General features: G+C 47.1%; 1 protein-coding gene across 1 annotated transcript in view; it reads left to right on the top strand.

Moving 5' to 3' along the window:
- Window positions 1-6,495: 6,495 nt before the first annotated feature.
- CDYL2 (chromodomain Y like 2) overlaps window positions 6,496-9,745 on the top strand; it is a 67,000-nt gene continuing 63,750 nt past the window's right edge. The window contains exon 1 of the mRNA XM_048316567.1: window positions 6,496-6,764. Coding sequence (XP_048172524.1) covers window positions 6,741-6,764 — 24 coding nt within the window. The 5' untranslated portion in view covers window positions 6,496-6,740. The remainder of the gene's footprint in view (window positions 6,765-9,745) is intronic.

Raw genomic sequence — 9,745 nt, 5'->3', positions numbered from 1 at the left:
AAAATCATGCAGTGATTTTCCTTTTCTTGGGCAACCGTCACGAGCAGCCTACTATACACCGAAGGTTTGTGAGAGGTACAAGGTGAGTCCATGATTAAAAGTCACAAAACACAGTATTGCTTAACATATACAATTTATACACCTAGATCTTAAAACCCTGCATATTTTTATGCTGGATATTGTTAGTTCAGTGCAATTTTTATAAAGCAAAGATTCAGGGAGAAAAATCAGCTTAAAAAAAATTAGCTTCCTAATGTGCTGCAATACACTGTGATCACTCTGAATATCACATGCACTCTATGTGTAAACCAAACTGAACATGTCAGATGTCTTCCCTTAAGAGAATCACTCAGATTAATCTGTGTTCCTTATAGTCTTGCTATTTATGGGTTCTTTATAATGGTTCTAATACATCTTGCCCAGATAGTACTAATAAACCATATCCCAACCTTTAACTGGCACACTTAAGTGGGCAAGTTTCAAATCCCATATTCTACTAACACTTAAAACATTCTTAGGTGTTCACACATCGTTATTTGTTGCTTAACAGAAGAAACCACTGGAGCTCCACTTCACACTTCAGTTTCAACCCACATAAAAAATAAGGCCATAACCCAAAATCTCTAATACTGGACTCTTTCCTGATGTTCAGGATGTATAGGAATATAGGGAAAACAATGTGTGCCATTTGCTCCTGCTTGATGCACATCATGATTTCCTAAATCAGTTGAAATTCAACTGCTGAGCCAGCAATTTCGAAGGCTCTGTGCACACAGGAGTTCCCAAATGAGACTGACTTCTACATACATGATCTACACTTTGTCTTTTTTTTTGCCTTAGTTGAAAAGTCAGCAAATTGTCCAACAGGAATGTTTTGGCACCTTCCTATTATCTCTGAAAACATGTCAAGTGGGAAAAAAGGCATTTGCAAACAAGAGGGAGTAGAATGTGGAAAGATGCTATTTTTGGTGCTATATTGGGAGGTACTCAATATGTTCAGGGAAAGACAAAATTTTATCCTTGGTCAAAGTTTTTTTTTTCCTTTTCCCCAATTCAGGCAAAATGGTATTGGACATGCTAAATAGAACAGAATAGACTCATAAAGTTGTAAGAAGTAAAGTCACTTTTCAGAACTGCAGCCATTAAAATGTACTGTCGACCGCAGAAAAGTTCTGTTCCACAGCGTATGATGTACTGCAACAAACATTACTTTATTTTCCATATATTACTATTTGTTTCATTATACTGTGGTATTGCAGCTTCTATTTCAAATGCTTCCTCTTGATGATAAGTTATTGCATGTTATAAGATCCAAAGAAGGGTCTGGAGGAAGACATCAATTTAGCATCAGAATCAAATGATCACAACTACTTGTTTGCTTCCAAAGACAGCATGGCACAGGGCAAAGTACATCAGGCTTTTCCCAAGCCTACTTCTTGTCACAAAATAATATAAATCAATTATTTAAAAAACATGCCGCTTTCCTAATTTTTCTCACGTTCCTCTAATTTCTAATTTTTAGATGATCTATGTATGTAAAGGACACTCTCCTCTTGTTTTGCAGTCCCTTTTTGATTTCATGTTTTGGATAATTTTTGTGATAAGCTTCCTGGCATATCCTAGCGCTTCCTCAGACCTAACAGGTGAGCATGGAGTGTAGTGGTGCAATGTTTTTATTGTATTTTTGTATGTTCTTTGTACCCTAATGGTTCCTCCCTACCTTCCCCACTTCTATTCCCAGTTGGTCTGTCCCAGACCCAAGCCCCGGTACACTCAAAATAGTTATCCCCTCCCCTTGTTCTGGCACCTTCCCTATCAATCACCCAAACCCCTCCTGGAGTTCTGGACTGTTCTGTGTCTGTCACCCAAGCCCTCCCTAATTACCCTTATATGGTCCCCGTCAATCCCCCGAGACCCTGCCCCCTCGGATACCTCCCCTCTTGGAAATCTCCTAAACCTCGATGCTCCATTGGGGCATGTGACCCCTCTCCCTCCACCCACCAAGACCATTGGACCAGATGTGAGTCCTTCCCTCCAGCGTCCCTCCCTCCTCATCCGCCTACTGGTCCCTAGTTGGGTTACGCCCCCATTCAACACCCCTTTATAAGGTGGAGCGACGCTGCAGCTATTGTTTGTTCGCCGTGGAGCTCCTTCAACGAACTTATATTGTCTCCCAGTGGCAAGTCTACCTGTTATTTTTTTTTAATCTTTCCCTTCCTCGAGGGCTGCTGACTGCCACGTGCCTGGGGCCTTCGCTCCCCTGGGTAGAGCAGAGGCTTCAGAGGAGCAGCGTTAAAGCTCCGTGCGTCCGGCTGCTCCCCACTCCTGCCGCACACCGCCGGAGCCAGCCTGGGCAGTGGACAGCAGCGGTCACTGCGACAATGGAGCCATCACAGTCCCAAGCCCTGGGAAATCCCTGATCCTGCCAATCACCCAGCCAGAACAATGGTGCCATAAGAGATTCTCCTTTCCCTGCTGTAGCTACTGACCATTTCCTGTCCTCTGCTACTCTATGAATAACCCACTAAAACATTTTTTTTTCATTTTCACTCACTGACATTTTCCATGTTCTGATAATCCTCCCTTCTTAGGTTGGCGATAGACATTCGCTACCTTGTTTCCTGCTTTTGCTTCAGTTGCTGCTGCTAAAATATTCCTTTGCCTCCCCCATTTTTTCACACAACCAAGGCTTTGCACAGCCTTCTCCTTTCGTTTGCCTTTGGTTCCTTGTTCTTCACTCATGCCTTGTTTTCCCCCCTTCTCTCATATAATTTTCATACCTTAGCACAGGAATTCTCTCAATTTCTCTGTTTATTAATTATTATTGTCCATCATTCTGGTTCCTCGTCAAGAGCCAAACCAGCCCCTCAGAGCAATTTTTCACGCAAGCTGTTTTCAAGTACTCATCTGCACTCCTTGGGGGAACTGTGTCAGTGACTGTACAGTCCCCACGTATTTGTGTAGCCTTGGACTGATTGACTAAACAGTCAATAACAAATCAATGGCCCAGATATGACAGCAGTATTTTTTCTTTCTGGAATAGAATAGTTTTGCTTTTAAGTTTATTCAGACTGAGAGGTAATTCCTTCAAATAAAGTAGTGGAAACCAGAGCATCCATCAAATCCAAAGAAGTGTTCAAATGTGACGTATTGTGCTTGGAATGCCTCCCTTGCCTGCATTACTCTCTTGGGATGGGAAATAGGAGAAAGCAGCGAAACAATAAGAGTAATGAATAATCACATACTTAGCAAAACCATTAAGTTTAGAGTCTGAAATTTGTACAACAGTCTGGATTTTGCTGCAATTTCATTTCATAGATATTACCACTGAAAGGCAAATAAAATTGGAAAAGACGTATTCCCAGAAAATCTATTATCAGAAACCCTAAAAAAATTATCATAAATTTAAGCATTTCTAGCTTTTACACAAGACTCAGAGGGACACCGCCTGCCCTGTCTAGTTACAATAAAGACCTGCTGGGCAAATGAAGGTCACTTGAATTTTTTAAAACTTAAAACATTGTCTTCTGCTAAATCACAGGGAAATACACCAAAACCATAATCAACTTTTCCTGGGTTTGACAATTGCAAAAGTCCTCTTTATACTCCTCATTCTTGACTCACAAACCACCACATCCCAAGGGACTGTGCACTCTGAAACCAGGAGTGAGTAATCAGGAAAAAGATGTTTCCCCTCTTCAAAGTATTCACTAAAGCATTCATCCTTTCAAAACTTCCAAACTACTATTTGTTTGGGTTGTAAATCTTGCAGCAACAATATTGACAATGTTACCGTAAACACTGTACAATGTCAATGAAATTGTCTAAAATGTAGACCAGGTCATGGAGATTTCTTCTGATATGGCACAGGGTGAGGTGGTCTCATTTCAACTGTCGGGAACACAGGAACAGCAAAGCCCAGAAAGAATAGTTTGATTATTAGACCTGTCTCAAAATGAAAGACTTATACTCTTCTACAGCTTGGGAAGGGACTTTTTTTAATTAATTCCAAAGACACCTTTGGAAAGAGTTGATACTATGAAGGAAGCCAACACTTTCAGAGAACTAATATTTTAGTATGCATCTGAAAAATGACTCACTGGCTCTGACTGCCATTTTGTTTACTGCTGTGGAAAGCTGCAAAATGTAGTTGTAATAAAGCAGACATTGAAGAGATGTATTTAAACACCTACTTATCGATAGATATATTCTTATATTCGGCTCAATGAGCTGACTTGTTACTGTAAACAATAAATATCACTTTCAATAAGACAAAATAATTGATTTAAGAAGAAACCATGGGGTGTGATTATTAATTAATGCGTTGTTTGGCAATTAAGAAGTATTTGCTGCATTAATTATTGAAATTACTAGGCATGGGTAGTTTACAATATTTCCTAATCTTTTCAACATTTTACATTTTAAATATCAAATCCCAACAATCCAAATATTGCTGGCAAATTGGAAAGCAGAGGACAACTCTTCTACAGTCAAGACAAAAAAATAGTTACGTTTTATGTAAGCAGTGTCTTGTCCTTAGGAGTCCGACATCATCACACGCCCCTGTAGACCACACAAACCATAAATGTCTTTGAGCTCCAAACTACCATTAGATAGTTTTTATTGAATTCTAAGTCAATACTAAACTGGTTAGCTGGCAAGTTCATAATCACCAGAGGTAATATTCACAGTTCAGGAGAAGGGGTCAAGCAAGAGCTGGATGTGCATGTGTGATTTTCTACTTTCATGATAAAAAGTGACAATGTTCAAAACACCCAATATTGATATTTTAAAAAGGAATCCTCTCAGCCAGAAAAGTCTTTGGCTTCACACTACTTGAACTGCACCAAGATTTTTGGTCATTAATGAAATTTTGGAAATAATTCAGCACTCAATACTAGCGACATTTATTAACCATTATCACATTCAATAAACCTCTCCAACCTGCGCTCAGGTAACAGTCTGGGCAGTGCCAATTCTCACATTCACATGGAAAATCAAGAGGGGAAAAATAACAAACACAAGAAGACAAACAAAAGCCACAACCATGGCAAAGCCAGACCATGCAACATCCACCACTGATCCCAGGTTACAGGGAATGGCTGCCACAGGTCTGCTGTGAGGTGAGAACAGTGAGTCTGAAATCCAGTAACAACTAGAGGTGGCTGACTACGGAGCCAAGGTGTGGAGAGCTGGTCAGAGAACACTCCCACGGTGCTCTTCCCTATCAATAAATAAAATACCTAGAGAACGTTCAACACCTTACCTGTAGAAGCACATCCTCCACAGCGTGAAGCTTCAGGAACACAACGCGAGGCTCATCAGCGTCCACAGGGAGCAGCCCTTACCTTTACGGTGGCCACGGCATCCTACTCCGGGTTCTTTGCCACACCCCGGCTCCTGCCTCCTCTAGAGTCCGTCACTGGTGCAAAGTGGGGCTTCCTGTCACCATGAGCTCATTCCTCTTCACAGCAATTCACAGCATCAGTCATGCTAGTGGATCATCTGGTCCGACCACTCTGCTCTAGGGTCATCCTAGAGCACATGGCACGGGATTGCGTCCAGACCGTTCTTGAATATGTCCGGGCTCAGGTCGCTGACGGCCGGGTTGCTGTGAGAGAAGCTCCTCAGCCTGGGGCTCTGCGCGCAGGAGGAGCTCTGCAGTGATGGCCGGCGAAGGCCGGTGGTCGGTAAAGGTGCAGCCCGGTTCACTCGGCATCACCTTCGTACGTTCCCCGTCTCTCAGGTAAGCACCGCGGGGACGCCAGCGGCCATGGGGCGGCATTTTTCCTCCCGAGAAACGACACGGACAGCTCTAAAGTGGCGATGGCCGATGGCTTCGTGTCGCCGCGCGTTCCCCAGCCGCTCCAAAATTCCGGCCACCGCCTCCACGTGAAGGGCAGGTGGCGGGAGGCCGCTGGTTTTCATATCCCCGAGCGGGCTGGCGAACCTGAAAAATGGCTGAGGGGCAGCGGGAGAGACATCGCCGTGCCCGGCGGGGAGCGGAGGCGAGAGGTGTCCCTGAGCTCCGCCGCGCTGCCCGGGCCGCCGCTCCTCGGGCGCTCCGGCCACCGCGGTTCCCTCGGCGATGGCCATGGGCGGCGGGGCGGCCACGCGGCGCCGGGGGGACGGGAAGGTGCCGGCAGGGCCGCCCGAGGCCCCGCGCCCGCCTTTCCCCGTGGTGACCTTGGGCGGGCGGCGCGGCCCTCCCGCCGAGCGCCCGCTCCGGCACCCACCCCTCCCACCCGCCCCTCTATTTTTATTTTTTTTTTAATTATTTTTTTTATTTATTTATTTATTTTGGCCGCGGAAAGAGTTTGAGGCGGGGGGGGGCGGAGGGAGGAGGAGGAGGAGGGAGAGGAGGCCGCCGTCAGAGCGGCCCGGGGACTTTCCCGGAGGGAGGGCGCGGGGGAGACCCGTCCCGGTCCCGGTCCCGGTCCCCGCCCGGGGAGGGAGGCGGCGGCGGCGGGCGGGGTGTGAGCGGAGGGCGGGGGGCGCCGGCCCCGCCGCCGCGGGGGAGACGCGGCTCCCGGCGCTGTGCGCCCGAGCTGCTGCTGCTGCTGGTTACGCCAGCCCCGCCGCCTGCCTCTCCGCTCTCCTCGCCTCTGATTCTGCGCACAGCCAGCCCCAAAGCCTGTCATTCTGCAAAACACAGTTTACTCAACAGAGAGAGCGAGTGGGGGAGCGGGAGAGGTGGAGAGAGGGAGACGGCGCGGAGGATCCCAGTCCCGCACCCCAGCATGGCTTCGGGGGACCTTTACGAGGTACCGGGGGCCGCGGGGCAGGCGGGCGGCGGGGGGGGGCGCCGGCCGGGGCGCCGCCGAGGGCAGCGGGGGCGCATTCGGAGCCGCTCCGCCGAGCCCTCGTAGTTGCCGAAGAGCGGAGGAAATCGCCGAGGGAAGGGCTGGGGTGGGGGGAAAAGGGCTGGCGTGTGTGCCCGGGGGGGGGCAGGGAGGGATGGAGCGGCTCCCCTCCCTTCCCGCTGCCTCTCTCTTTCTCTTTCTCTCTCTACTTTCCATCGGGCTTGATCTTAGCAGGCCTTGCAAGAGGGAAGGAGGAAGGAGTGAAGGAGAGCGAGAGTTAGCGGTAGGATGGGGAGGCGATCGCGGTGTGATGAGCCCGGAGAGTGGAGAAAGTCCAGGTAAAGTCATAGGCGCTCTGGACGTGCTGAATGTGCAGATTAGTGCGAAAAAATGCGCCTTAGCGCTGCCGGGAGGCGCAGGGATGGAGGCGGCTCTGCGCCCGCTGTGCAAAGTGCAGGAGCCGGCGCCAGGTTGCTTCACCTCCTGCCCGGGGTGCTGCGGGGGTGGCGGGGGCGGCGGCCGGGCCGGGCCCCGGCTCCCCGCGGGCCGCAAAGTTTGGCGGGGGCCCCGCTCCGGGCGGCCCGGGGTGCGAGGTGGGGCGGGCGGCGGCCCCCGGCCCCGCAGCCCGGCGTGCGCTGCCCCCCGGCCGCGGCGGCGGCGACAGCGGCGGGGCAGCATCGGGCGACGGCCGTCGGGTCGGGGGCAGGCAGGGAAAAAGGAGCCGGCGGGCAGTGGGCGAGACCTAGCCGAATTTTGACCTCCGGCACCCAGTTGTAATGCCCCAACCGAGAACGAGTGTAGCCACTCTTGCCACGCCAGAGAAGAAGAAGGGAGAAAGCTGAAATGAAAAATAAGACAGACTGGACATGGGTGTTTGAAATATTCAGTGCCAGTAAGTGGAACCAGGGTGGAAGGGGTAAAAACACCAAACATGACTGGATGTCCTACACTTCTTGGTCTGGGGCACCTCCTCAGGCTCCACGTTTCCTGGTGAAATGGCCATTTGTATTGAGGCTCTCTGGAGTGCATAGTGTAAGGGCTAGCACAGAAACCATCACCTTCCAGCTGGAGCTGTGTGCCAACCATCAGGGTGTGCTTGGGTGTGGAACTGCTTCTGTGGTTGGTTGGACATGGTTGGATTTATTCTCCATTTGATGATCTTGATGATCAGCTGTAGGGTCTCAAGTGCAAGAAGTGCAGTATCTGACAGGTTTCACGTAGACAGTTTTCACTTTGTCATTGTCTTTCAAAGTCTTTAGCGAGGTCATCACTAAGGGATGACACTGCTCTATTAGGATGGTATTTTACTGTGTGTGACACAGACCTCCTCTGAAGTACTTAAACTCTCCTACATGGTGTTAAATTATCGGAAGTACATGATGATCTGAATAGTGTCATTGACCTTTCCCCCCCATTTTGCAGTATCTGTCATTTAACTTCGTAATTTTAAGGATATTGTATGTCAGCTGTATTGCTGTTGTGACTCTAGAATAGCCAATGGGAGTTCTGTGAAGACCAACTTTGACCCAAAATGTTAGCAATACAATTTTAGTATTAGTAGTTTCTGGGTTGCATAGAAGATCTTTGCCTCATGTAGTCTGAATTATATTTGGATGTTTGGATTAGTTATAGAAAGAAATAAAGCTAGTATGTCTTAGGCTAATGGTAGCCATGCTGCTGGTTTAGCTCTGACTCATCGTTAAAAAATTCTGCTGTTTTATGATCTTTGTGTTGTAAAACAATGACGTTTGGTAGTTGGATGTGGGCTGTGTCACTGTGTGACATCCAAGTGAGGTTGCTCGAGTAGTCACCTGGTGTGTCCTGCGAGAGAGCAGAATCACAGCCCAGTTTGCAGGTACAGTTAGGCCCAGTCTCTTTGCAGGCATTTGCACACAGGATGAATGTGAATTTTTGGTACTGTGGTTCAAAGCCTCTGAATCACTTCCTTTCTTTGTTACTCCATTTGAAATACTTTTGCTTATCATTGTACAATATGGAAGAATTGTCTCCACCAGATCAGGTAGGTGGAAGAGGTGTGGCTGTTCCTTTCTCGTTGTGTGAGGTGTTTGGAAAATGACCTTAACTGGTCATGGTGTAAAATCTTCATCTTCATGTTGGACATGAGGCAAAAAGTACATGCAGGGCTTCAGTTATCAATCTGTCTGCATTTTGCATCTTCACTGGGAAGTTCTACTTGACAGAGGTCAGAAGAAATGTCTAGAAAGCTGAAGAGTTTGTATGTCTAATAGGTAGCAATTGTGTAGATGGTACTGGCCTCATTTAAAAAATGAATCAGTTTTGCTTCCCTGCTTTTCCCCCTTCCCAAAAAACCAACTGCATCAAGGGAATTTATTAAAAAGAAGCTCTTAGCTCTGGGATGTCCCACACCAGTTTGCACATGAGATGAAGTGCTTTGTGCCCTCAGAGCAGTCCAAGGTCTTGAACTAGTAAAACACTGGGTGGATCGCAGGATGACCATTAAACAGTTTCAGGATTTTACCTTGAAATAATTTGAGGCTGTGGGTGTAAATAAACAACTTGGGTCTTATGGTGACGTTCCAAAGGTATGGTGCACTCCTGATTCCTCTTTGACTCCTTAGTAATATCCAAATCCTTTAAGGATTCTTACTGAACTTCATCAAATAAGACCAATAATTAACTCTGCAATTTGGAGAATTTAGTACTGGCTGCAAAATTATTTATAAAGCCAATCACAATATAGAAGTCCTGATAGAGCACATGGAAAAAGTACAGTGTATATATTGCCTATATGAACTCATCATACTTTGGTGACACCCAAGAAACTTCTATAAATTTTGAAGTTTTGGAAATAGGTGTGCATATTTTTCCTGTCAGTTCATTCATTTTCTACTGTCGTGTTATTTTAAAAGGCTTTTCAACCTTTTAAACTTAAAGATAAATTCAATTACTGTCTTTATATT

This window comes from Corvus hawaiiensis, chromosome 12 (assembly GCF_020740725.1).
Source record: "Corvus hawaiiensis isolate bCorHaw1 chromosome 12, bCorHaw1.pri.cur, whole genome shotgun sequence".
Taxonomy (NCBI): domain Eukaryota; kingdom Metazoa; phylum Chordata; class Aves; order Passeriformes; family Corvidae; genus Corvus; species Corvus hawaiiensis.
This window is presented reverse-complemented; position numbering and strand designations above follow the sequence as displayed.